The 22,601-nt window shown below is 51.7% G+C and overlaps 1 protein-coding gene across 1 annotated transcript in view; it reads right to left on the bottom strand.

The window, feature by feature from the left end:
- Nucleotides 1–22,601, bottom strand: part of lama5 (laminin, alpha 5) — a 36,032-nt gene that overhangs the window by 6,749 nt on the left and 6,682 nt on the right. The window contains 49 exon segments of the mRNA XM_068742997.1: nt 1–31; nt 160–270; nt 347–498; nt 617–757; nt 855–1,038; nt 1,146–1,246; nt 1,364–1,578; nt 1,778–1,858; nt 1,936–2,066; nt 2,159–2,272; nt 2,372–2,602; nt 2,691–2,774; nt 2,887–2,994; nt 3,375–3,536; nt 3,633–3,773; nt 3,857–4,001; nt 4,598–4,799; nt 4,919–5,130; nt 5,216–5,331; nt 5,559–5,698; nt 5,792–5,918; nt 6,348–6,561; nt 6,640–6,737; nt 7,289–7,397; nt 8,079–8,242; nt 8,336–8,489; nt 8,760–8,863; nt 8,996–9,138; nt 9,868–10,006; nt 10,497–10,653; nt 10,763–10,862; nt 10,949–11,054; nt 11,220–11,272; nt 11,376–11,475; nt 11,672–11,724; nt 12,222–12,359; nt 12,428–12,562; nt 13,061–13,195; nt 13,451–13,588; nt 13,853–13,993; nt 14,087–14,146; nt 14,237–14,371; nt 14,458–14,548; nt 14,677–14,795; nt 15,751–15,866; nt 17,014–17,111; nt 17,193–17,363; nt 17,470–17,588; nt 18,341–18,458. The exon segment at nt 1–31 is cut by the window's left edge and continues 81 nt beyond it. Of these exon segments, the coding sequence (XP_068599098.1) occupies nt 1–31; nt 160–270; nt 347–498; nt 617–757; nt 855–1,038; nt 1,146–1,246; nt 1,364–1,578; nt 1,778–1,858; nt 1,936–2,066; nt 2,159–2,272; nt 2,372–2,602; nt 2,691–2,774; nt 2,887–2,994; nt 3,375–3,536; nt 3,633–3,773; nt 3,857–4,001; nt 4,598–4,799; nt 4,919–5,130; nt 5,216–5,331; nt 5,559–5,698; nt 5,792–5,918; nt 6,348–6,561; nt 6,640–6,737; nt 7,289–7,397; nt 8,079–8,242; nt 8,336–8,489; nt 8,760–8,863; nt 8,996–9,138; nt 9,868–10,006; nt 10,497–10,653; nt 10,763–10,862; nt 10,949–11,054; nt 11,220–11,272; nt 11,376–11,475; nt 11,672–11,724; nt 12,222–12,359; nt 12,428–12,562; nt 13,061–13,195; nt 13,451–13,588; nt 13,853–13,993; nt 14,087–14,146; nt 14,237–14,371; nt 14,458–14,548; nt 14,677–14,795; nt 15,751–15,866; nt 17,014–17,111; nt 17,193–17,363; nt 17,470–17,588; nt 18,341–18,458 (6,337 nt within the window).

Raw genomic sequence — 22,601 nt, forward strand, 5'->3', positions numbered from 1 at the left:
GGTCACCCACTTTGTCCATCATCGCTGTCGCCTGGAAATAAACAACCAATCACAAAGTTTAACAGTTTAAATAATAAGAACCCTGCAAACCGTTGGATTAAAGCTCTGTAGCTCTGCCCTGGTTATTGATCTCGACCCATTGACTGGTGACATCATCACCTTGTCCTGCAGTTCATCAATGTCTTCAGTGATATTCACGATCTCTGCGTCCAGCGTGTCGGCACCAGTCTTGCTCTCATCCAGCGTGCGGTTGTAGTTCTCTATGGCCCCCTGGAATCATGGGAAAAGCAGTTTATTATCGCTCGAGAAACCTTTGACCTGTGCGCGTGTGTCTCTCGTCTCTCACGGCGGCGTCCTCCACAGATCCGTTGAGACGCTGCAGCTGAGTCCAGGCCATGGCGCTGGCGTTCAGGCCGCCCAGCTGATCGGCCACAGACAGGAAGTGGTCGTTCATTTTATCGAGATCCTCCAACAGGTCGATGACACAACTGTCACACACTGCAAGGACACATGCACACACACACACACACGCACACACACACACACACGCACCCTTTTAAACGGCTCGACTTTGAGGTTCCAGGTGTTCCCCGTCACATCTGGGGGCGTGTCTTACGTTGGCAGTGCATGCCGCGGGGCTGCTCCACGGGTACGGCGTACCGCTCCGAGCAGCTGTCGCACTGATTTCCTGTCATGCCGTCAGCGCAGTGGCATTCTCCCGTGCGGGGGTCACAGTGACCTCCTCTGCAGTCGCACGCTGACAAGGGGAGGGTGGAGAACGGGAGCGAGGGGTCAGCCAATCGGACGCCGGGTTAGCTAACGCACATAGGGAGCAGCTGATCGCATCCACTCACTGCTGCACCCGTCGGGTCCGTAGTTCCAGTACCCCGGAGCGCACTGCTTACAGCTCGGCCCGTTGACCCCGGCCTGACAAGCGCAGTCGCCGCTCTGAGGGTCGCACGGCTGAACGAGGGCCGCAGACGCGTCGCAGTCGCACCGGCGGCAGCCGGAGCACGAGTCGAATCCGTACGACCCGCCCTGCGAGACAGCAGTTTGAGGCTAAAGGCTAGCTTGCTGCTAGCTGCAGCACCAGCTTCGGCTCGTTTTTTTTTAGGCTCATTTGCGTTACTTTGTGCGTCTCTCACCTCGCAGCGGTCGCACCGGGGTCCCGTCACGCCGGCTTTGCAGCGACACTGCCCCGTGTGAGGGTCGCACGACTCGGTACCGCATGGAGAACAGTTGCATTCTGGGTGAAGAGTCACGGCAAATGCTTAATAAAGAACTGGAACCGGGAGCTTCTCTCGCTGCTGGGCTGAAACGTTTTCCTGTGAAACAAACGGAACAAACCCGAAGCTGAACTTACCGGTGCAGTTTTTGGCCCCGATGGCGTCGCCGTAGTAACCGGGGGCGCAGATATCGCAGCGCGGCCCGGCCGTGTTGTGCATGCAGCCGAGACACTCGCCGGTCAGCGGGTGACAGTCGGTGAACAGCATGTTGGAGTCCGTGTTGCCATGGCAATGGCATGGCTGGCACTTGCTTCCGAGCACCATGGGGTTTCCGTAGTAACCGGGGGCACACCTCAAAAACAAACAAACAGAAACGACGTTCTAAAATATGCTTATTTGAAGATATAAAAGATAATAATATTTTATTATATTTTAAATCAAGTCCCCCTCTTCCGTTGTCCAGGTCACGTTGCTAAGCAACCTCTAGCTTTGATGCGTTTGAATGCAGGACGTTTAGTCCGCCCCCCCACCGGCCGAAGGTGCGTCTGTACCTTTCACAGTTGGACCCGGCGTACCCCGGCAGGCACAGACACTGCATCCTGTCGCCCTTCTGCACGCAGCCCTCTGCAAAACTACAGACACAACCCGTCAGGAAGGTGCGCCGGAGGGGAGGGGCCAGGCGTCGGCGGTCATCGGGGAGCGTACTGACTTGTTGGACGGGACCCTGAGTGGGCAGGGGCAGCTGGAGCACGACACCGCATGCCCGTCAAGACTGTTGTTACCGAGGAAACCCCCCTGACACTTCTCGCAGTGGTCGCCAGCCGTGTTGTGCCGACAGCCCTGATGGTCAGAGAGGAAAACGATTGATGACGACCGTCGACGGCACGGAGAGCGAGAGGCAGGGAGGACGGATCCATCGTCGTCAGTCTCACCACGCAGATCCCAGATCCGTCCAGACACCGGTCCGAGTGTCCGTTACAGTTACAGGGGACGCATTTGCCCAGAAACAGCCCGATGGTGTCTCTGTAGTAACCCGGGGCGCATTCCTATCGGCGAGACGAGACGCCACAAAATCAACGATTTAAAATCGAGAAACAAACGTGGGATTTATCAGTCAGCTGATCGAGCCGTCGGCGGCTCCTCACCTGGCAGGAGTCTCCAAGGTAGTTGGCGGGACACATGCAGATCTCCACATTGTTGGCATGGCGACCGGCCGGCAGCATCTCGGCGCCTTCCAGCACGGCTCCGCGGAGCGAGACGGAATGGGCCGACTGGGAGTGGAGGGCTCGGACCTGCATGGACTCCAGAGCCACCAGGACCATCATCAGCTCCTCCCGAGACACCGCGTTCCCGGTCTGCCCGTGACGGAAGCTTCCCTGCGAGGAGAGAGGAGGAGGAGGAGGAGATGGGAAGATCCGCTTCCATCGCAGACGTTCAGGCGGCGATCGATGAAGGACGTTTCACCTCGACCATGTGAACGATGCCCAGGTGAGGCTCCTCGGGTGACGAGTACTCCCTATCCATGAACACCAGCGTCATCTGGTTCCCCTGCAGGAGGGGGGGGGGGGGGGGGCAGGAAATACTCGGATGAAACGCTTTCCCTCGTGCCTGTCTGGACACGAATCCGGGCCGCAGCCGCCCCGTCTGCGCTCCTCCCTACCTTCAGGACGATGTCTGGCCGGGAGGCTTCTGCAGGCAGAGACAAAACGTCGCCTCTCATGGTCTGAGTGTGGAGACGGTACCGGAGATAACCCCCGTAGGAGGAGACCTGGAGGCGGCGGGACGAGTTAGGACGCATTCAGAGCCGGAGGCAGCAGACAGGCGGACGAGTCAGAACGCAGGAGACAGACAGAAGACAGAGGGAAAGCGTCCGACAGAGACGAGATCCTGCCTTTGATCTGGAATGATAGACGCTCCTGTTTCCATGGTAATCCTGCCACCGGAGCGGGACTCGGATCAGAACATCAGCCCGCAGACACCACAGACCAAACACTGATCCGTATCCAAACGTCTGCTCTGAGGACCGGATCCGGACCGGGACACATCTGTCCACCTTCGGAATCTAAGCGTTCCTATTGTGCTTAAACCTAAATCTAACGGTACTTCCTGTCACATGATCAGGTAAAAATCAGGACCTTCCTCTCTCACCTTGTCCCCCAGGTAAGTCTTGGGAGCGTGCCAGTGGAGATCCTGATAGACGTCGGGCACGTCGCTGAGGTCGGCCTCCACGAGGTCCTGACCGGGATACATGACGACCGGCGCCTCCTGCCTGTCTGCTCCCAGCAACACCCAGCCCTCCATGTTCATGACCTGCAGGAGGAGGAGACGCACGAAGAAGAGATTTCTCCTCTGAAGGAGGAACAAACACAGAACCCATTCCCACGTTCTCCTAAAATGGAACAGAACCTCGGTGCGCCTCTTCTCGGAGCTGCGACAGCGGTCGGTGGCGCCGAAGCAGAAGCAGCTGGTGCACCCCTTTGGGTTGGTTGGGTCCAAATGGAAGGTACCAACTCTGCACTGATTGCACCGGGAGCCCTGGACGTTCTCCTGCAGGACGACAGGCAGGGGGGGGGGGGGGTTGGAACGGCCCGGGAGCGAAGGAGAACCCAGGTGTGTTGCCGGCGCCTCACCTTGCAGAGACAATGTCCCGTGAAGGAGTTGCACACCTCCTCCTCGGCTCCCGCCTCGTTGCAGTCGCATGGTCTGCAGTCAGGGTAACCATAGAAACCGGGAGTGCAGCGGTCGCACTGACGGCCGACAATGTCGTCCTTACATCTGGAAAAAAAAAATTTAGGAGTCCAAATAAGAAAATGAAACTTTGAATGCTCCAAGTTATCTATTCGAGTTTATCCCAGGTGATGGGATGAGAGGAATATTCCCAGTTTTATATCCAGACACGTCTGAACAGCCGGAACTTTCCCGTGTTTGCAAAAGAATGACGGTATTTTAATGACTGGAAAGGAAGAACGAAACGAGCTAGTTAGCTAGAAGATACGCTCATTAGTGCCTCTAGTGGTCACTGATGGAAAACGAGGTCTGTCGCTCGCTTAGCAGCTTCTGGGAGACCTGAACCAGAGGAAGACCAGAACCAGGGGAGCGTGACACCGATCCGAAGTGCTGCTGTGTTGCTGCCAGACCAGAGGAGATCCTCAGGATTCAAACCTGCAGCTTCCAGACAGGAGTTGGCAGGAAGTTCTGGCCAGAGACCAGCAAAGATCGTATCAGAAGAACAAAGGGAGAGGAGTAGCTACTGTTCTGAACCTGCTGGAACACAAATCCTGCATTCCACCACGTGATTCCGATTTGCTGCTAACGACCGTCAACAAAAGCACGTCGGAGCGCAGCCAACCGCTTCCCGGGCCGCTGCGTACCTGCACTGCCCGCTTTCCGTATCGCAGCTCACGTCGGGGAAGACGACGCCCGGCCGAGAGCAGTTGCAGACCTCACACCCCACCACCGGGTGGCAGCCAAACGTCTGGGGCTCGCACTGGATGCACTCTGGTCGGAGGGTCCTGGGAGGGCAGATGCAGTCGCCGGTGACCGGTTCACACAGCCTGGCGCCGCAGTCACAAGCTGGAGGAGAGTCAACAAACGGGCCTCACTCGGATCTGCTGGCACCCTGAACCAGGATCAGGTTACCCTGACGGAGACGGTCTGACCCCCTCCGGGTACCGCCGAGAGGGACAACTCACGTCTGCAGTTGGGGAAACCCCAGAAGCCCGTGGCGCACATGGAACAGTCTCGGCCAATCACGTCAGGCCTACAGCGGCACTGCCCGCCGAAGGGCTCGCAGGTGTCGCTCTCGGCGCCGACCTCGTGGCAGGCGCAGGGCAGCGCTCCGTTGTTGAAGAAGGCGGACAGAGACACCGCCGAGCTGAGGCAGAACGGCGAGGCGGCGGAAGGACTGGAGGGAGGAAGAGGAGAGAGGAAGAGTCACTCATCCGCCGACCGTGGCGGCGAGCTGAACCGGGCGGGGCACGAACACCGACTCGATGTAGAAGCTGTTCTGGCCGCAGTTGCTGATGAAGTCGTAGGATTTATCCAGCGGCTCCTCGGCCAGGTAGCTGGAGCTGTAGCTGGCCTCCGGTACCACCAGAACGTAGTCCTGGAGGACGGAAGGGGTTAATCCGGGACGACGGATCAATGTCGTAAAATACCGGCTTACGAAATGTAGCGAAAGGAAGTAAAACAGCATCTCAAACGTAAAAACGTTACTTTAGTAAATGTACTCGGAAGGGTCTTTATTTTATATTTATACTTTTATTGTGAAAGGAGGAAAATGGTTTGAAATTAGAACGAGTGAGTTTTGTTTTTGGTAAATAATAATCTTACCAGCCACAGCGTCTTCCCGACAGGTATCTGGACCGTGAGGAAGACCTCGTGGTCCGTCACGTCCAGAATGATCTGGTTCTCAGAGACCAGGACGTTACGGCAGCCGTAGGCGTGGGGACAGAAGGAGGCGTTGGCGTAGCCTGGTAAACAACAAATTAAATGAAGTATTTATATTATTTATTGTTGTGTATTTACTCTTCAGAACAGGCTCTCCACTGTCCGTGGTCTCTTACCTTGCCAGATCCGCCCCCCGTTGATGTAGACCTGAACGGGATAGGTGGGGTGCTGAGGCTGGTGATAGTGGAGGATGAAGACGTACCGGCCCAGGGCGTGGACACGGGTCGAGTACACAGCTGCATTCTGGGTAAACCGCACAGACCTGGCTGGTTAAGTTTCTTTCATCCATATCATTTTTTTTTTTTACGTTTTTGTTTTCCCTCTCCTTGCAGCTGAAGATCAGAATATTCTAGCGTCACCCCAGGAAACGACTCGCTCGAGTGTTTCTGTCCAGATTGTTCTGCGTCCTTCAGCCGCTCGGACATCTGGTTCCTCTTACCCATAAACCTTTGCACGTTGCATTTCCTACAGTTGTTTGAGAGCAATTCCAACTTTCCAATAAAGTGAACAACAATAGATCCACCAGAGGACGGGGAGATGCGTTTCAAGGTTTCACGACAAAGACATGAAATGATTTGTTAAAAAATAAGATTCAACCGCATAAAAACACGTCGAGGAATTCAGGAGTTATCTAAGCCCCAGCATCAGTATCGATCAGGACCGGAGCAGAACCTGCAGGGAGTCCAGTCGGACGTGCTCGCCGTTATCCGCCCCGTGTGGAGGTCTGTCTCTTCCAGCCCAGACCGGCTGGTCTCTCTGGTGGGCGGACAGAGTGGGAACTGCTGCGGGGGAGGCCAGCACGGACTCCTGCATGGAGGAGCTCTGGCCCTCCTTCAGGATCAATGAGTCCGACGGAGTCTGGAAGCGCGACGGGACGCAGGAGGAGCTGGCGGAGGAGGAGCAAAGGAAGGAGGAGTTTATATTTATAGGGGCGTTTTTAAGGTCAGGTGCGTTTTTATGTTACCTGTCAGGCGAGAACTGTCCCCGGGTGCTGATGCAGTGGACTTTGGGTTCGACGTATTCCATGGTGAACTGGCCTTTAGGCACCAGGAATACTTTATGCTGAAGACATAAAGAAAAAATAGGAAATCAGTTTATCTATGAACAGAAACGAAATTACTCAAATGAGCTTTGATCAATATCCTGTATCATCTAATTAGCTGATTAATAGATGACGATTTAGAGCGAGTCATATCGGCTCATTATTGGGCAAAATTAAAGTAAAAATAACTGCAAAAAGCATCGGCCAGTAGTGTGAAAACAAAAAAAATGCTGTATCCCACGTTGGCCATGAAGGGAAAATAACAACACACAACAAAACACAAACACCTAACTATTAAACAAATAATATTTTAATCATCTCTGATTGGATGTAAGTATTGGAGATGTTTTTAACAATCATTGGGTAAGTCGAAAATCTTGATGGGCTAATTACACATATAGAAGCAAGTGTCGTCTGCATAGAGAGTGACCCTTCTTGATATGAACGTCTTGATCTCTTTTACGCTCTGAGCCAAACATCTCGTGGCCCCGTCCATGTTGAGAACAGGTGTCCCGGCATGCTCATCATGTGACCAAGTCAGTCCGGGTTGGTCATGTGACAGGGTTCTCACCAGGAAGAAGCTGGCACGGTCTGAGGTGAACTGGATCTCTACGTCGGTGGGGAGAGAGAAGACGGCCACTCTGTTCTGTCCATCGATGGCGACGGCTCGACACAGGAAGCTACGCGTGGGCAGACACGCACACACACACACACACAGACACACACACAGATTAACAGGTGTTGACGTACTTAATAAAATCCACATGGTAACAGTGAACTGTGAACCAGCTGCGTCCACAGACCTTTAACAGACAGGACAAACACGGAACCCTTCAGTTTCATCCTCCCATCAACAGCTCATCATGAACGTCTCTTCTCCACATGTCAGCTCAGTCCAGCAGAGACGAGAGCTAGCCTCGCCGGTGCAGATAACTAAATACCCTTTTGCAGGGTTGGGGGGGGGGGGGGGGGGGGGGGGGTTGGGACTGGTTTACACCCGGGACAGTTCGACAAAAGAACCACAGACATCTGTGTGTTTTTGACTTCTCTGAAGACTTCTCTGAAGGTGCCGCTCCCTCGGAGGATGCTAGTAGCTGGATCCCAATCCCAATTCTTTTTAACCCCACCCCTCATTTTCAACTTTCATTTCTGCTGGACATTGGATCAGAGTCCTGGTTTGCTCTTTAAAACATCAAAGTAATAGAGTTCTATATCAGCCAGTTGCTGCTGCTCTTACCAACTAGTGACAAACAACCAGGACCAGGATTTGAACCCAAAACCTCACTGTGAGCAAATATTGACAAGAAACGAGGCGAGATTGGCCACCTCCCACTCCAAGTCATTCAAAGATCACGGTGTACCTGTATGTGCAGTGCAGCAGGGTGACGCTGTGGTGGTGAGTTCGTGCTCCCGGCACATTGACAGCCACAGACAGAGTTTGTGGCAACTCTTCTTCTGTGGAATATTCTACGACCAGAGCGTAATCGCCTGCGGACGGCAGGCGCTCTCGCAGCTCGATGCTGATCTGCGGAGAGAACGTCCATTAAACCTCCGTTCATCCTGCGGGTTTGTGCGCTTTCGGGGGGTAAAAGCAAAGACTCGCCAAACGTTCTCTTACATCGATGCCGCTGCACACCGCCATGTCAGGATGGCGGGGGGTTATCCTGTCGGTCGGGCAGGGGCGCGGCAGATGGTTGTCGTTGACGCAGCTAGCATCATTTCCGAAGATGGAGGGAAAGGAGTCCAGAGACAGATACCTGGACAGCAGACAGCTGGACAGAACAGACAGACAGACGGAGTCAGACATAATGTTCTCACGTTTCGTCATGACAACAGGACGAACTCACGAGAACAGCCTGGAGGTCGGGGGAGGGGATCGATCGGGGATTATTAATGGATTTTGGAATGATAAAACTAGAGTTCGGTCAAAGGAAGCCTTCCCAATCCCTCTGCTAGGCTAGGAAGCTAAGCTAGGTCTGTAGCATAGCATTAGTAGCTGTACATCATGTTTTATTGAAGTGAAAACATATCAGCTGCTGTACTTCTGGCCGGCGTTGGCTTCAGAGCTGTGGGTGCAGGGCTCGGTGACTCGGATCTGCAGGATAGGCGCTTCGTAGTAGGCGCTGGGCAGCAGAACCAAGTAATCCTGAAGCCGAAAACAGAGAACGAGTACAAAGTTACCGCGCAACAGAAAGAATACGGCCAGTTCGTACTTTAAATCTAACCCGACATTTACCTTCCTCGACATGTGACTCACTCCACAGACGCTCAGACTCACCAGCAGGATTCCCTCGGCCTCGATGACCACCGTCCAGGTTCCCGGGTTCAGGACAAACGGTTCCACAAAGTTGTTCTGTGGAACGTGGACAAAAGCGGGTTCCGCGCTCGGAGCGAAGATGATCTGTTTGGACTGTTCTGAACCTGGGAAAAGCCACCGGGAACGTTAGATGCTAAAAGAGTCAAGTGAACCGTTGTCATTCAAGCTTTGGCGTTGGATCATCCATCCGTCCATTTTCCTGCAGACGACCTTAATCGTCTCGTCTACAACAAAAGCATCAAATTTAAAATCAAATTTACTTGATGTTCAAAAATGTTAAAGGAGGGGCAATAAAATCAGTTTATTGCTTCATGAAACTATTCCGCTATTTCCTTTCACACATATATGCTACGCAGATGAAACGCCGTCCTGTGATTGGTGGAAACCTACCTTGTTTGTTGACCTGATAGGCTGTTATTTTACCGCTGGAGGTAGCGCCCTCAGAGTTTACATATCTGAGGATGAAGCGAGTCAGATAGACGTCTGCCTCGTTCACATAAACCTGAAGCTTCACTGCAAGCTACAGCGTCCAAAGGGAAGGGAGGAGGAGCCGGAGGAGGAAGAGGAGGAAATAATGCTCAGTCTTTAACCTCAATTCTGACCTGACCTGTGGCTCCGAAGAGGAGAAGAGAAGCGGCCGCCACCAACAGCCATTCAAATCCACCAATCATTACTAAACCCCGCCCCCACGGTCTGTCTCACCCAACAGACGAGACGGCGAACAGGAATGTGGCGAAAAATCGGGCAAAAGAAGCAGAGCAAATCACATGTCTGGAATGAGAGATAGATTTGATGATTGGCCAGAAAGAGGAAGAGCCCCGCCCACCACTTACAGTTACTGCAGAAGTAGTTCCAGGCTTCCTCTATGACCGACACCCTGGCCCGAACATCCGACCCTTCCCTGTTAGCATAGCGTAGCACCACATGGAAGAGGTCTGGGGAGCCGACTGAAACCGTCACCAACACTTTGGACTGCCAGTGAGCAAGGCAGCGACGAATAAGGAGGCAGCACAGAGAGACAGAACAAAGGAGAGAGGGAGGAGGATTCGGGAGTCATCGGCCAAAAAGACAGGAGAGAATAGATGAAGGAGGGGTGGAGGGAGGCCACCACACCATCATCGCTATAGCAACCGTCTACATGCCCAAACAGTTATTTTTATAGTCACACTTTCAGCACAAACTCCGAGACTTTCTCCAGAAAAATATATTTTACATCCTCCAATCACAGCGCAGTATTTAAATGGGAGATTCTATATATTCTATATTGATCAGACTACAACGTCGTTTGTTGGCAGATGTGCTGAAAGTGAGCCCGTCTGAGAAATATCTCTTTATTTCATTCAGGAAAACTTTCTACGACGTCATGCAGGCGACCGATGAGGAGCCACAGGCAGGAAAATATTCATATATTGCAAAAACATGTGTGTGTGTGTGTGTGTGGGGGGGGGGGGGGTATTCTTACCTGGATGGGGGACATCTGAGCGTAGCCTCTCCAGCTGAAGTCTGCAAACTCCGCATGGTTGTAGCCAAACCGGACGGGTCGGCCGTCCAGCATGGTTCCCTCCTCGATCTCGAACTTCAGATGATGGAGGTCCGGGAAGTAGTGGTCCGTTCGAGGTCTGCGGAGAAGAGACGATCCGATCAGAACCTCTTTTGTCCTCCTTCCAGTGCTGATAATCATCGATTATCTTCTGGTGTTTTCTCTTTGTAGGTCGACTATCAACTCACAGATTACACTTCGGCCCCTCCACATTGGGTCTGCAGCGACAGCGACCGTTCCTCTCGCCACACGCCCGACCTGCAGAACCTCCGACGTCACACTGGCACCCTAAACACACACACACACACACACACACACATTAACAGCAGAAAGACAAACATGAGGTCAAACAAGCAAACCCGATGAAGACTCGCCCTGGCAGCCGAAGTAGTTGCGCTCCTGCAGGTTGTAGAAGCCATCTTTACAGGTGGAGCAGGTTCCGCTGCAGGCGTTGGGCCTACAGTGACACTGCCCGCTTTCCTGGAGGACGGAGACAGCATGGATCATCACAAATATTCTGGTGTTTCATGGAAAAACATCTGGAAGGGGGCCATTTATGTATGTACAGTATTTTATTTATACTTTTCCTGTTTCTCACCTTTTAAATGTACCATACAAATACATGAACTGGCTTCATTAGCTCACCTGAGCACACTCTGCCACTCCGCTGATGGTTCCCTGAACGTTACATTCGCAGTCTGCAGGATGAAGAGTAGGCCTAATCAACTCAGGGGCTCCAGGAGGAGACGAGTTCTACACACATTAGACGCATGTGTGTGTGTTGTAGGGGGCGCTTCTCACCGGAGCATCCGTCAGGAGTGTCAGGGGAGAGATTCCAGTACAGAGGTTTGCACCCATCGCAGGCCGGACCCTCCACATGGAGGCGGCACTCACACTGGCCCTGAGGAGACGGCAGCAAACTCACAGTCTGGTTCCGTGGGCGGTAAATATATTAATAATAGGAAATTCCAATGTGCAAATCACATTCATGTTTTTAATACCATGAAATGAAATGATCAACTGTTAAAGATGTTGCAGTTCAAATTCACTGTAAAATATTTATTTGTTGAAATGAGCAGAAAACCACAAAAACTCACGGCAGGCGGCGGCACCGCATACTGGACCGAACCCGCGGGGTGGCAGGTACCAGCTTTAAACGTAAAGAAGAAAATCACATTAATATGTGAATGACGCAAGTGTAAAGGCATGTTAGCATTCTCGCGTAACACCGTCATTTCATCAGGTGCTTTTTAGGTAGCATTCGTATTCAACAGGGAGATTTCTGAAAACTAGATGTTAGCATTTTGATGCTAGACACTCAGATAATAACTCAGCTATTAGCCATTTTGAAGGAATGAATTAATTAGCTATCCCGGCTGGCTTAAAGTAGCATAAAGCTAGCATCCGCGGCAAGTTTAGCTAGCCATAAACAACAAAAGTGTTTTAGTATTTTAGTGAATTTGTTATTTATAAGCATTCTATAATCCCCCCCCCTCAGTGTTGTTTATGTTGTTTTATGGCTAATATGAGCAGCTATTAATGATGATGTCATACTTGTTATCGATTGGTGAGAAGAAAACAACAGAACAAAGATGTTTGAGCAAAAACGTATAGCTAGTATTAGCCAGTATGCTAGCGTGCCGTTACCCTGGCAGTAGGGGAAGTCGTAGGCGCCGCGTCCACAGGCGTCACACCGGAGTCCCGCCACGTTGGGCAGACACGCGCACTGACCCGTTTCCCGGTCGCAGCTGGTGTAGCGCGATCCATCAGCAGAACATTGACAGGCTGCAACAAACACACCGGCGATCAATCGATCAGCGTGGAGAGCTTTACGAACACCTCAACCGACTTACGTGCGCAGCTGGGGTAACCATAGTAACCGGGAGCACACTGGTCGCATGACACTCCGCTGTAATTGGGCCGGCAGTGGCAGTGACCCGATGCGGTGCAGGTGGTGTCCAATGAGGTGCGAGGATCACAGGTGCACACTGGGAGAAAAGAGTACGAGTTTAATGACGTAATCATGTAAAACTGCTTTATCCGAAGAAGAAGAATACGCAGTACTATAAATAGTACTACTATGTTTTATGTTCAATAAATAAATCTCATGTTGGTGAGAGATTTAAGAGTAGCTCATGCTAGAAAAAAAAAGAAATGCTACGCTAACGTTAGCTCCAGCAGCAGCTGAGCTAACCAGCTGTTTGAAAACACAGTTAATAAAAACGTTCCGGCGCTCCTTGCACTTAAATCAAACGATGGGATTTCCCACGACTGAGCCAGGGCTTTAAACTTGCAACCTCATCCTGACCTGCGTCCAACGTAATAGAGCATCATATCCAGTGAAGCTCCGCCTCTGCAGCTGGATGTACCTCAATAAAGCGTCATAAACTTTAATGAGGCGATGCGACACTTCATAGGGAGGTGTGTCAATTAAATGTTAGCAGGTGGGACCCAGTGTGTGTGTGTGTGTGTGTGTGTGTCTGTACCTTGACAGTTGGGGTAGGAGTGGAATCCAGATCTGCACTGTTCACATCGGGGACCGTGGAACTCTGGTTTACACAGACAGCGACCAGAAGCGTCGCAGCCTTCGGGCAGAGATCCGACGCTGCTGCAGCCACAGACTACAGAGACGGAAGAGACGACGCGTCGGGCTCACCTGTCCGGTCCACAGGGGAGCCTGACGCTGCTAACGGGTTTAAAAAGCTCCAAAGTCTGGACTTCCTCGGCCCGTTAGCTCGAGGACCGAGTTCAACCCTGGTCCACTCTGACGTTTGGCTCCACGTCAAACCGGTCTAAGCCCGTTTACACCGTGCCAATCCAGATGTGTCGGCTCAAAGCCATTATTCGACCAACGAGAGCAGAAACAGGCGACTCACGCTGGCAGAGGGGGTACTTGAAGTAGCCCCGTTCACACTGGTCACACTCGTATCCGTGGAAACCGCTTCGACACACGCCGTGACCGGTCACCAAATCACAAGACCCGTCCAGGCAGCCGGGACCCGAGCACTGACAGGCTGCAGGCGCACGCACGCACACACACACACACACACAATGCAAAACAGAAACGGTTTCTATTTAGAGCCGAGTGTTTGTGTTTCCCAGCTGATCAACCAGTGGTGGTGTTTATTCACTAGTGTGTGTGTTGGCCTGTTTGTGTGTAAAAAATATACTAGACTAAAAAAAACAGTCCCATTGAGGGATCAATAAAGGCTAATAATCCCTAGATCCATGGATCTATGGTTACGATAATAACAGCTCGTCTTGTGCCCAGCGCTCACCCTGACAGTTGAGTCCGTGGTGACCCGGGGCGCAGGCGTCGCAGTGGTCACCGGAGAAACCCGGCTTGCAGATGCAGATCCGGGTTCTGGGATCCGGCCTGCAGGAGTTGTCCACGGTGCCGGCGGCGCTGCACTCGCAGTCTGGAGAGACAGGAGACGACAGGGTGGCGGTGACGCCGGCGTAGACACGGGCGCTTCACGCAAATAAAAGATCAGAAACCGTTAGGGACTCACTGATGATCTCTCCTGCCGGTTTGGCCTCGCCGTTGCTGCTGGCGGGGTAGGCGGGGACGGCTGTTGGAGAAAGGGACAGCTTGAATACTTTGGCTGCGTCTCTTTGGGCATCAAACCCACGTTCAGGTTCAGGCGGGTCACGTGACTCACGGTAACACTCGGGGAAGCTCATGAAGCCGCCGGCGCAGGAGTCGCAGTTCTCTCCGGCGTAGTTTGGCTTGCAGAAACATCGGCCGGTCAGATCCTCGCAGGTCCCGTCCGTGAAGTCGGACCGGCAGTCGCAGGCTGCGGGAGAAGACGAGCGAGGTAGAGGATGAAGAACAGGGACGGCGCCGGCGCACCACGAGGTCTGACAGGCAGCGGTCACTCACGTGAGCAGGCCAGCGGGGACGCCATGGCGTGCTCAGGCGACCTGTAGTAGGTGGGGATGCAGCGCTCGCAGTTAACCCCGGTCGTGTGATGCTGGAAGGGACGTTAGCTCAGTTAGCGTCGTTAGCTACCGCGAAACGGTCGTTCTTCACCGGGGTCATCGTGAGACGCATTAAGCATTCGAAGCGAGTCGGGATGGAGGGAGAATAAAGCGCGGCCACCTGACAGCTGAGGCAGACTCCGCCCCCTCTGTAGGAGCCATCGATGTCCAGACTTCCACGCCTCTGATCGACCTCCTGGTCGTAGTAACAGTCGAAGGAGTGACGGTGACAGTTGCACTCTGGGACGACAGGAAAAGCTCTCATTGGTTGGTTTCATGGAGGCAGCCGCCGCGGAATTCATTTCTTCATCGTGAAGAAGACGAGGCTCTGGAATCACTTTTTAATCTCTTTTAAATGGCAAAGTGGATTTTGTTATAATCACACGCTTAAAATACACACGAGCCCAAAACCCCGACAGAGCCGTTTGTCCCCCCCTCTGACCCCGAGCGCACGGGAGGCGCTGGCTCCATAACCCAGCGCTCCTCTGGCTGGTGACGGCGGCGCTCTGCTCCTCTCTATGCCGTTATCAGTTGCTATTTTCTTACATTTTTAGAATAAAAACTTTTGATTCCATGTTAAGACGGAACAGAACCTGCCTCTAGACACGTTGACCTTTAGTGACCTTTAGTGACCTTTAGGTGATTGTGGCACGCGGGTCGGCCCATGTTAAATATAGCCACAGCTTTGATAACAGACGTGTAAAAATAACCGCCGCCCACAGACACGGCCACACGCTGACCAACAACTCGGATAGACAAGAGTTAATCATTAATATGCACGACTGGAAATAAATCAACCAATCAGAACACGCCTGCGTCGTGTGATTAACTCACTCAGTGCCAGCAGTTTTCGCTCATTTTGCCCTATTTTTCAAGATAAACAGAATATTATGAATATTATTATGGACTATGTCTACACCAAACCTACAAAATAAAAGATTCGCGTCTCTTCTTTCATCAGGAAATAAAGAAAGTGTCTTCCTGCCGTTGTTCGTTCTGGAGTTATTGGCCGTTGAAAACCGGCAGCATTCAATTTCAGACCTAATCGACGTTTTTAGACTTCAATTGGCACTGAATGAGTTAAATACGATCAAAACCAATAAAGACGTCTCACTCAACAGTAACACACACACACACACACACACCCAGCAACCAGTGTGTGTGTGTGTGTGTGTGTGTGAAGTGCTGTACTCACGTTCACACTCGTTTGCGCTGTAGGTCGTGGCTGGTTTCCATGGTAACTGGTTAAATCCCGGGCAACACTGGTCACAAGACACGCCGCAGGTGTTGTGTTGACAGTAACACTGTAAGCTGTAAACAACAACAAGAGAAAGATGACGTTCGTCAGTGAAGATGAAAGGAAAGACAAAGTAAAGTGGAAACAACGGAGGAGTTCATGTTTCTCCTCCGTCGCCGGCCGACTGCTCCTCCCTTCTTTTAATCGGATTAATCTGTAAACCCAAACACAGCGGGAGGAGAAGCACGAACCGAATCCAGGAGGTTCTGGTTCCGAGTCGTTCGGGGCTGACCCAACCTCCTTTAGGTCCTCCTCGTCTCCACCTCTTAACAGAATTACGTCCTGAAGCCACAGGAAGTAAAGAACGAGCTAAACTTCCTGCAGTTCCTTCCTCTTTATGCTTCGTTTTTTATCCCCACACTTTACTGACATCCAAAGGAAAAGTCTGTTTTCTTTTCAACCCCATGGACACAATCAATGAACACACACACACACACAGTCACACACGCACACACACACGCGCACACACACACACACCAGCCGGCGCTGATGATTAACCCAGATGTAGCCTCACCTTTCTGAGCGCTGATCATGAACTGGAGCAGATGCAGAGCAAAGTGAAACCAAATGGAGCCGAACGGAACAAACCAGAACCCAGAACCCGGCAGCCAGCTGGCCCTGACTCAGTCCAACATGTCCAACATGTCCAACATGTCCAACATGCGAGACATGAACTAAATATTCTGTGGGCTTCAATCAAACCAAATGTGTGTGTGTAGACAGGGTGGTGTAGACCGGTGTGTGTAGACCCGTGTGTGTAGACAGGGTGGTGTAGACCCGTGTGTGTAGACAGGGTGGTGTAGACCCGTGTGTGTAGACAGGGTGGTGTAGACCCGTGTGTGTAGACAGGGTGGTGTAGACCGGTGTGTGTAGACCCGTGTGTGTAGACAGGGTGGTGTAGACCCGTGTGTGTAGACAGGGTGGTGTAGACCGGTGTGTGTAGACCTGTGTGTGTAGACCCGTGTTTGTAGACCCGTGTGTGTGGACCCGTGTACCACTATGTCAGAGCAACTTTCATCGGGTCTGTGCGGTTCAGCTCAGACTCGTAGCTTCCAGCTGTGAATGTTGTGTGTTTAACGACTTTAAACTTTGTGTTTGTTTGCAGTTTGTGGGGTTTTTTTCCGCCGCCGCAGACGCGCCTGAGTCGGGTTCTGATCTTACCGGTACGGGTCGATGGGATCCTCGGCGTTGCAGACCTCAGCGTGTCCGTTACACACACACCTTCCTCCGATGCTGATGTCTTTGATACTGTAGTAGTACTGCAAACAAAGTACACAGCGCGAGTTACAAAGCCTCATTCGTAAGTGCTGGCAGGACACGCCATCGCGGCGCCGCCTCACCCTGCGGGTGACGGTGGGGTCCCGGAGCGCCTTCCCCATCAGGTGCCCCAGCAGCGTGTTGGTTCTGAGGAAGCGGAGCCGGATGTTGGTGGCCTTGGTGAACTCCCTCAGTGCTGGGGAGTACGAGAAGTTCAGCGCGCCGGGCCGACCGTTCACCAAGGACACCACGATCTGGAGGAGGAGGAGGAGGAGGAAGAGGAGGAGGAGGCATGATCAGTCGACAGCAGGTGTGACGATAGAATCCAGCAGATATAAAAAAACGACGACCAGGTGTCACCTCGCCGTTCTCCAACGGGACGATCCGCGAGTATTCGGTGGTGCAGATGATGTCATCGTCATTATTGATCCTCTCGATGGTCCGCTGTCCGAAACGCTCGATGCAGTCCCTCTTAGAAGCTTCATGCACGCGCACACACACACACACACACACGCACACACGCACACACACCAGTTTGGAATTGGATCCTACCAAGGTGTGAAGTTTGATGTTAAACCATCCGCTGGTATTTTTTTTAAATGCCACTTCGTTGATTAGAGGCGAGTCAAACCAGATCTCGGCTGCATTTTCTTCCTCACAACAGCAGCAAACATCATCATCATCATCATCGTCATCATCATCATCCACTGACTGTGTTTTTGTCCGTCGCGTCATTTCGACCATAAATCTGAGCCCTACACGTGAATAAACAGCAAACTGTGAAGTCCTCAAAAACAGATGAAGTTAACAATCAAGTTCAGTCAATGCATCATTTAATGCATTGATTTCCTATCAGGCTGATCCGACGTGGATTAGGATGAACAAAGTCATTCCGCGGGATCGCAGGTGAGGCCGACCCAGAGCCCCCCCCCCCCCGCCTCCGATTTAAGGTGAACATCAAGCTGCAACCTGCTGGGAGTCATGCCTGGAATTCCCCTGCAGCCTATGATGTCTGCTACAGCCAATCAGATGGCAGCTCGGTGATGTAACCCCCCACCCCCCGCACCTCCCCCCCAAAAAAGAAAAGAAATCAGCTGCCTTCAGGGTCTCTGTCAGAGGAAGAATTAAGATGGACCCTGGGAGAGGTTCGGAACGCATGAAGAGACGCTGATGGAATCTGACTCGTCAAAATAACATCTGGATCAAACGGTGTGTGTCTGTTTCTACTCACAGGCGAAGAACTGCCAGGGTTGGTAGGTCTGCCCAGAGTCCACCGATCGCTCCAGAACCCAAAGGTCGGGGCGGGGAGAGTTCGCGAACTTGATCAAGACGTAGGCGACGTGGAAGAGCTGCAGAAACAGGAGCAGAAAGAAGTGATGCTCCCGGGCGCTTAGCAACAGCGAGAGAGGAAACGGCGCCGGATGCAAGAGTTGATTCCCAAACAGCGGCGTGACCGCCGGCGACGCACACACACACCGGGCAGGTTTCAGAAAAGGTCACGTTTTCAGGGTCGTGTAAATGTCGCCAACTTCACCGCTTTTAATCGTCTGTGAAGTTTAAAATAAATTTAGCAAGATGAGCAAGATTTTATACCATTAATATCTAATTAAATAAACCACATTACAACATTAACAGCACTCTCCTACCCAAGCCCCGCCCCTCTACAAAGGTTCTATGACATCAGTAGTTTTAAATTAGTCACACAGTAATTACTGCTGGCCACACACACACACACACACACACACACACACAAAGGTCTGTACAAAAAGGCTCAGCTCCACCTGTGTGCGTGTGTGTGTGCGTGTGTGTGTGCGCGTGTGTGTGAAGGAGATCTGGAGGACAGGAAACGCAGTGAGGCGTCGATCCGTCCCTCGGGGGACGAACATATTGAAAGAAAGACCCAGAAGCATTCCTGTGATTCCAGAGTCCGACCCGAACAGCTCGGGAGATTCTCCAAACCCGTTCCCGAGAGGAATCGCACGATCAAACCCGTTCAGAAATCAGCTGATCGGCTCTGAGCGACCATCATCATCATCATCCTCATCTGGGGGGGTCAGGGATTAAAGCACAGTGGTCTGTCTCCCCCTCTCAGAGGGAGTCTCTCTCACACACACACACACACACACACGCGATTTATGGATTTGTGTTTGCCTCCCATGTCAGCCTCCATGAATTTAATGTTGATCCCATCAATTCAAGATCAGGCTGATGTCACCATGGCAACAGGTAAAAAAAAAAAAAGGGGGGTAGCAAGAGAGTTAAAAAGATGTAAAGTAAATTACTTTTATTTTTGTCAGCAATGAAACCAGAGCAGGAAACAAACATTACGGGGGCGAGTTTGCTTCGGGAGGGGGGTCCGGAGTAAAACACGCACCAATGTGTGTGTGTGTGGGGGGGGGGGGGTAGTCTTATCGTAGTTTCTGCTGTAACACACCTTCGTGAGTGACACGCCTCACACTGATTGTATGTGTGTGTGTGTGTGTGTGTGTCTGTGTGTGTGAGTGTCTGTGTAGGTGTGTGTGTGTGTGTCTGGCTCCTGCACGGTTTAATAATTGCACACATTCCTGGTGCCTCAGGTAACCATGGCGATAAGACAGGGAGACATAACAAAAGGGACAGAGGGATGAAGCAGAGCGATAAGAGTTCCACTGTGATTTTGCGAGATCCACTTGGGCTGGACCGCTGCACATGAAGGGGCGGAGCCAAGAGTTTATCTTCTTTAACTTTGTGAGTTTCTCAGCATTTACATTTTAACATTGTGCGGACGTCAGTTCAAAAGGAACGAAATCTTGCTTCATCATTCACAAATCTTGATCTTGAAGTTAGCAAAAGCGTTTTTCTAGAACATCGATCAGACTAATAATGAATAATGATCCAGATCCAGAGCACCGATCCAAAGAATTTTCCTGAAGTGATCAAACGCATCCGAAGCTGCTGGACCAATCAGAATTCACCCTGTTTCTGCTGACTCTCCTCACTTTCCGTGCATCTCCACACACACACACATGGTGCCGTACGTACACACACACACACACACGGTGCCGTACGTACACACACACACACACATGGTGCCGTACGTACACACACACGCACACACACACCAGAAGAAGAAAGACATGTTGATTTGATTCTTGTACAGTATATCCTCCACCTCCCCCGACAGCTGGTGACTAGTGTGTGTGTGTGTGTGTGTGTGTGCGCGTGTGTGTGCGTGTTGGGTTTGGACAACTCCCAAAGAATGAAGGTCATTCCTCACATTCCACGTCTCTTTGCTTTCCATCTCTTGAACATGAATTCATCCAAACCTGTTTCCACCTCGACACAGAAACGCAAGAAAAACACCTAATTATATATAATTATATATATATAACAATAAAGAAACAAAAAGCTAATTTGCATCTTGCCTACCTAATCAAAAGGGTATTTAATCAGCCAATAGAACAACAGTGGTTCCTGATTGGGTGAGCAGATACGCAGAGATGGATCGGAAGCAGAGATCAATGAAGAGACAACTTCCTGGCGTCTCCTTGGTTCTCGTACGTCACTAAACATCACGACTTGCCCGCCTGTCTGAAGCGTCTCTTTAGGTCTCTCCGGGGGGGCTGCAAATGCCCCGTCTACTCTTCCTTCAGAATTCCAGGACAGAATTCCTGAGAGAAGACTTTCTCAGCGCCACTTGGATTTCAGTGAGAACACTTTCTGGCTGTTTAACGTTTCACCGGCGAAAACAAGACGCCTCTTTAAAGACGCACTGCTGAATTACAAGGCGTGAAACGGATACTAGTCCATTGAGACTTTGGGGTTTCCACGGTCCGGTGATTTATCCTCCAAGCGGACCGATCGGCTTACGGCAGAATCTTCCTGCCGTCTGGAAAAAGTCTTTGTAGTTGATGCCTGTTGACCGACGGGGTTCAGGGAACAAGACGGGACTGTTGGACTTTCGTCTTTCTAATCTAATTAAAGCTTTGCGTCTCTTGACAAGAAACATTTTAGCTGGTAAATAAGAATATCCCGACACATTCAAGAAAGTCTACAGTTCTCCAGGAGAGACAAACCAACGGCTGAGACACGACTTTATATCAAGAGTACGACGTTCTTTCATTGTGAGTCGATGTTGCCGTCTGGTTTTCCTGCTTTCGTGTCTTAAAAGCCGTCTCCTTATCCTCCCGTCTGTTAATGAAAGAAAGAACGGAAGCCAACCAACACTCCCCCCCCCGGGCGTAATAACAGCCCGGTAGTGGCTAACCACACGGTTCACAGCTGGCGTTCCGCCGCCGCCGCCGGGCTGATAACACACAACCGTCGCCCGTTTAACACCTGCACGTCCTCACAGCCGGCCTCAACACGCCCGCCCAGCGATCAGCCTGTCATTATCGTTCCATCGACACGCTCAGGTTTTCACAGGGTTAACAGTCGCTGCGTGTACCGGGACACGCCGAGTCCGACGAGTCGGGGCAGGACCCGGAGAGCCGGGTTAAGACTCGGTGACGTGCTACCTTTCAGGGATGACAAAGTCGGAAACACCAACATCCCGCTGGAGACGGAGGGGCGGATTAGCCCCCCGTGACAGATTTGAGCTCTGAAACGGTGCCAATAAGCATTTGTCACATAATTAGAAGAAAACATGTTAAAATAACTATAAATAAACTAACTGCTGCAAAGAGGACAGAATTCCACAACCATCAACCATCATCATCATCATCATCCCAGTTTGTACAACTTGCATCCTGGGAATTTGAGACTTCAAAGCTTTTGGGGGGGGGGGGATAGGAGACGAAGAGGAGGAGAGGATGGTGAGAGATAAAAGGGGAAGACTACAGTGGATATGGTGAGAGAAAGAACAGCAGACATGAAAAAGATAGGAGGAGAAGGACGAGGAGGGAGATGAGCGACGACTCCGGATGTGGAAAGACTGACAGGAGCCTCCTCTCATGCTTATCTGGGCAGACGGGGGAGGGAAGGAGAGGAGGGTGAGAATGAAGACCGTGTACCGAGAAAAAAAAAAGCAGAGGCGCGGGGGGGGGGGCAGTTTATCTCCTCTGTTCTCCTGCTGATTGCTACCTTGTCGTCGTCCCCCCCCAGGGAGGGGAACTCCCAGCAGGAGCGAGTCCCACTTCCTTCTCCGCGAGACGTTTTTTTTTTTTTTTTCATTAATTATGCGAAAGTTTCCGATGTGACGACCCCGCCCCCCGTTCATCCCACCCACATGGTGTCAAATATTAAATCTGTTCCCGACAGAAACCAATTCAAGTGAAACGATGGACGGTTTTTAATCAGCTGACCGAGCTCTGGATCTCTGGATCTCCTGAACTCCCCCTCCGTCAAAGACCGGCTGGAATGTTGCAGCCCAACGGAGGAGACGTTCACCTGATGCCGACGGAGTCCCAAAGTAAGAGGAATGGAAGGAGCAGGCCCGGGGAGGAGGACGGGAGGAGGACGGGAGGAGGACTGGAGGAGGACAGGAGGAGCAGGAAGGGAGGGTTCCTTCCTGT

The sequence above is a fragment of the Brachionichthys hirsutus genome, chromosome 2 (assembly GCF_040956055.1).
Source record: "Brachionichthys hirsutus isolate HB-005 chromosome 2, CSIRO-AGI_Bhir_v1, whole genome shotgun sequence".
Lineage (NCBI taxonomy): Eukaryota > Metazoa > Chordata > Actinopteri > Lophiiformes > Brachionichthyidae > Brachionichthys > Brachionichthys hirsutus.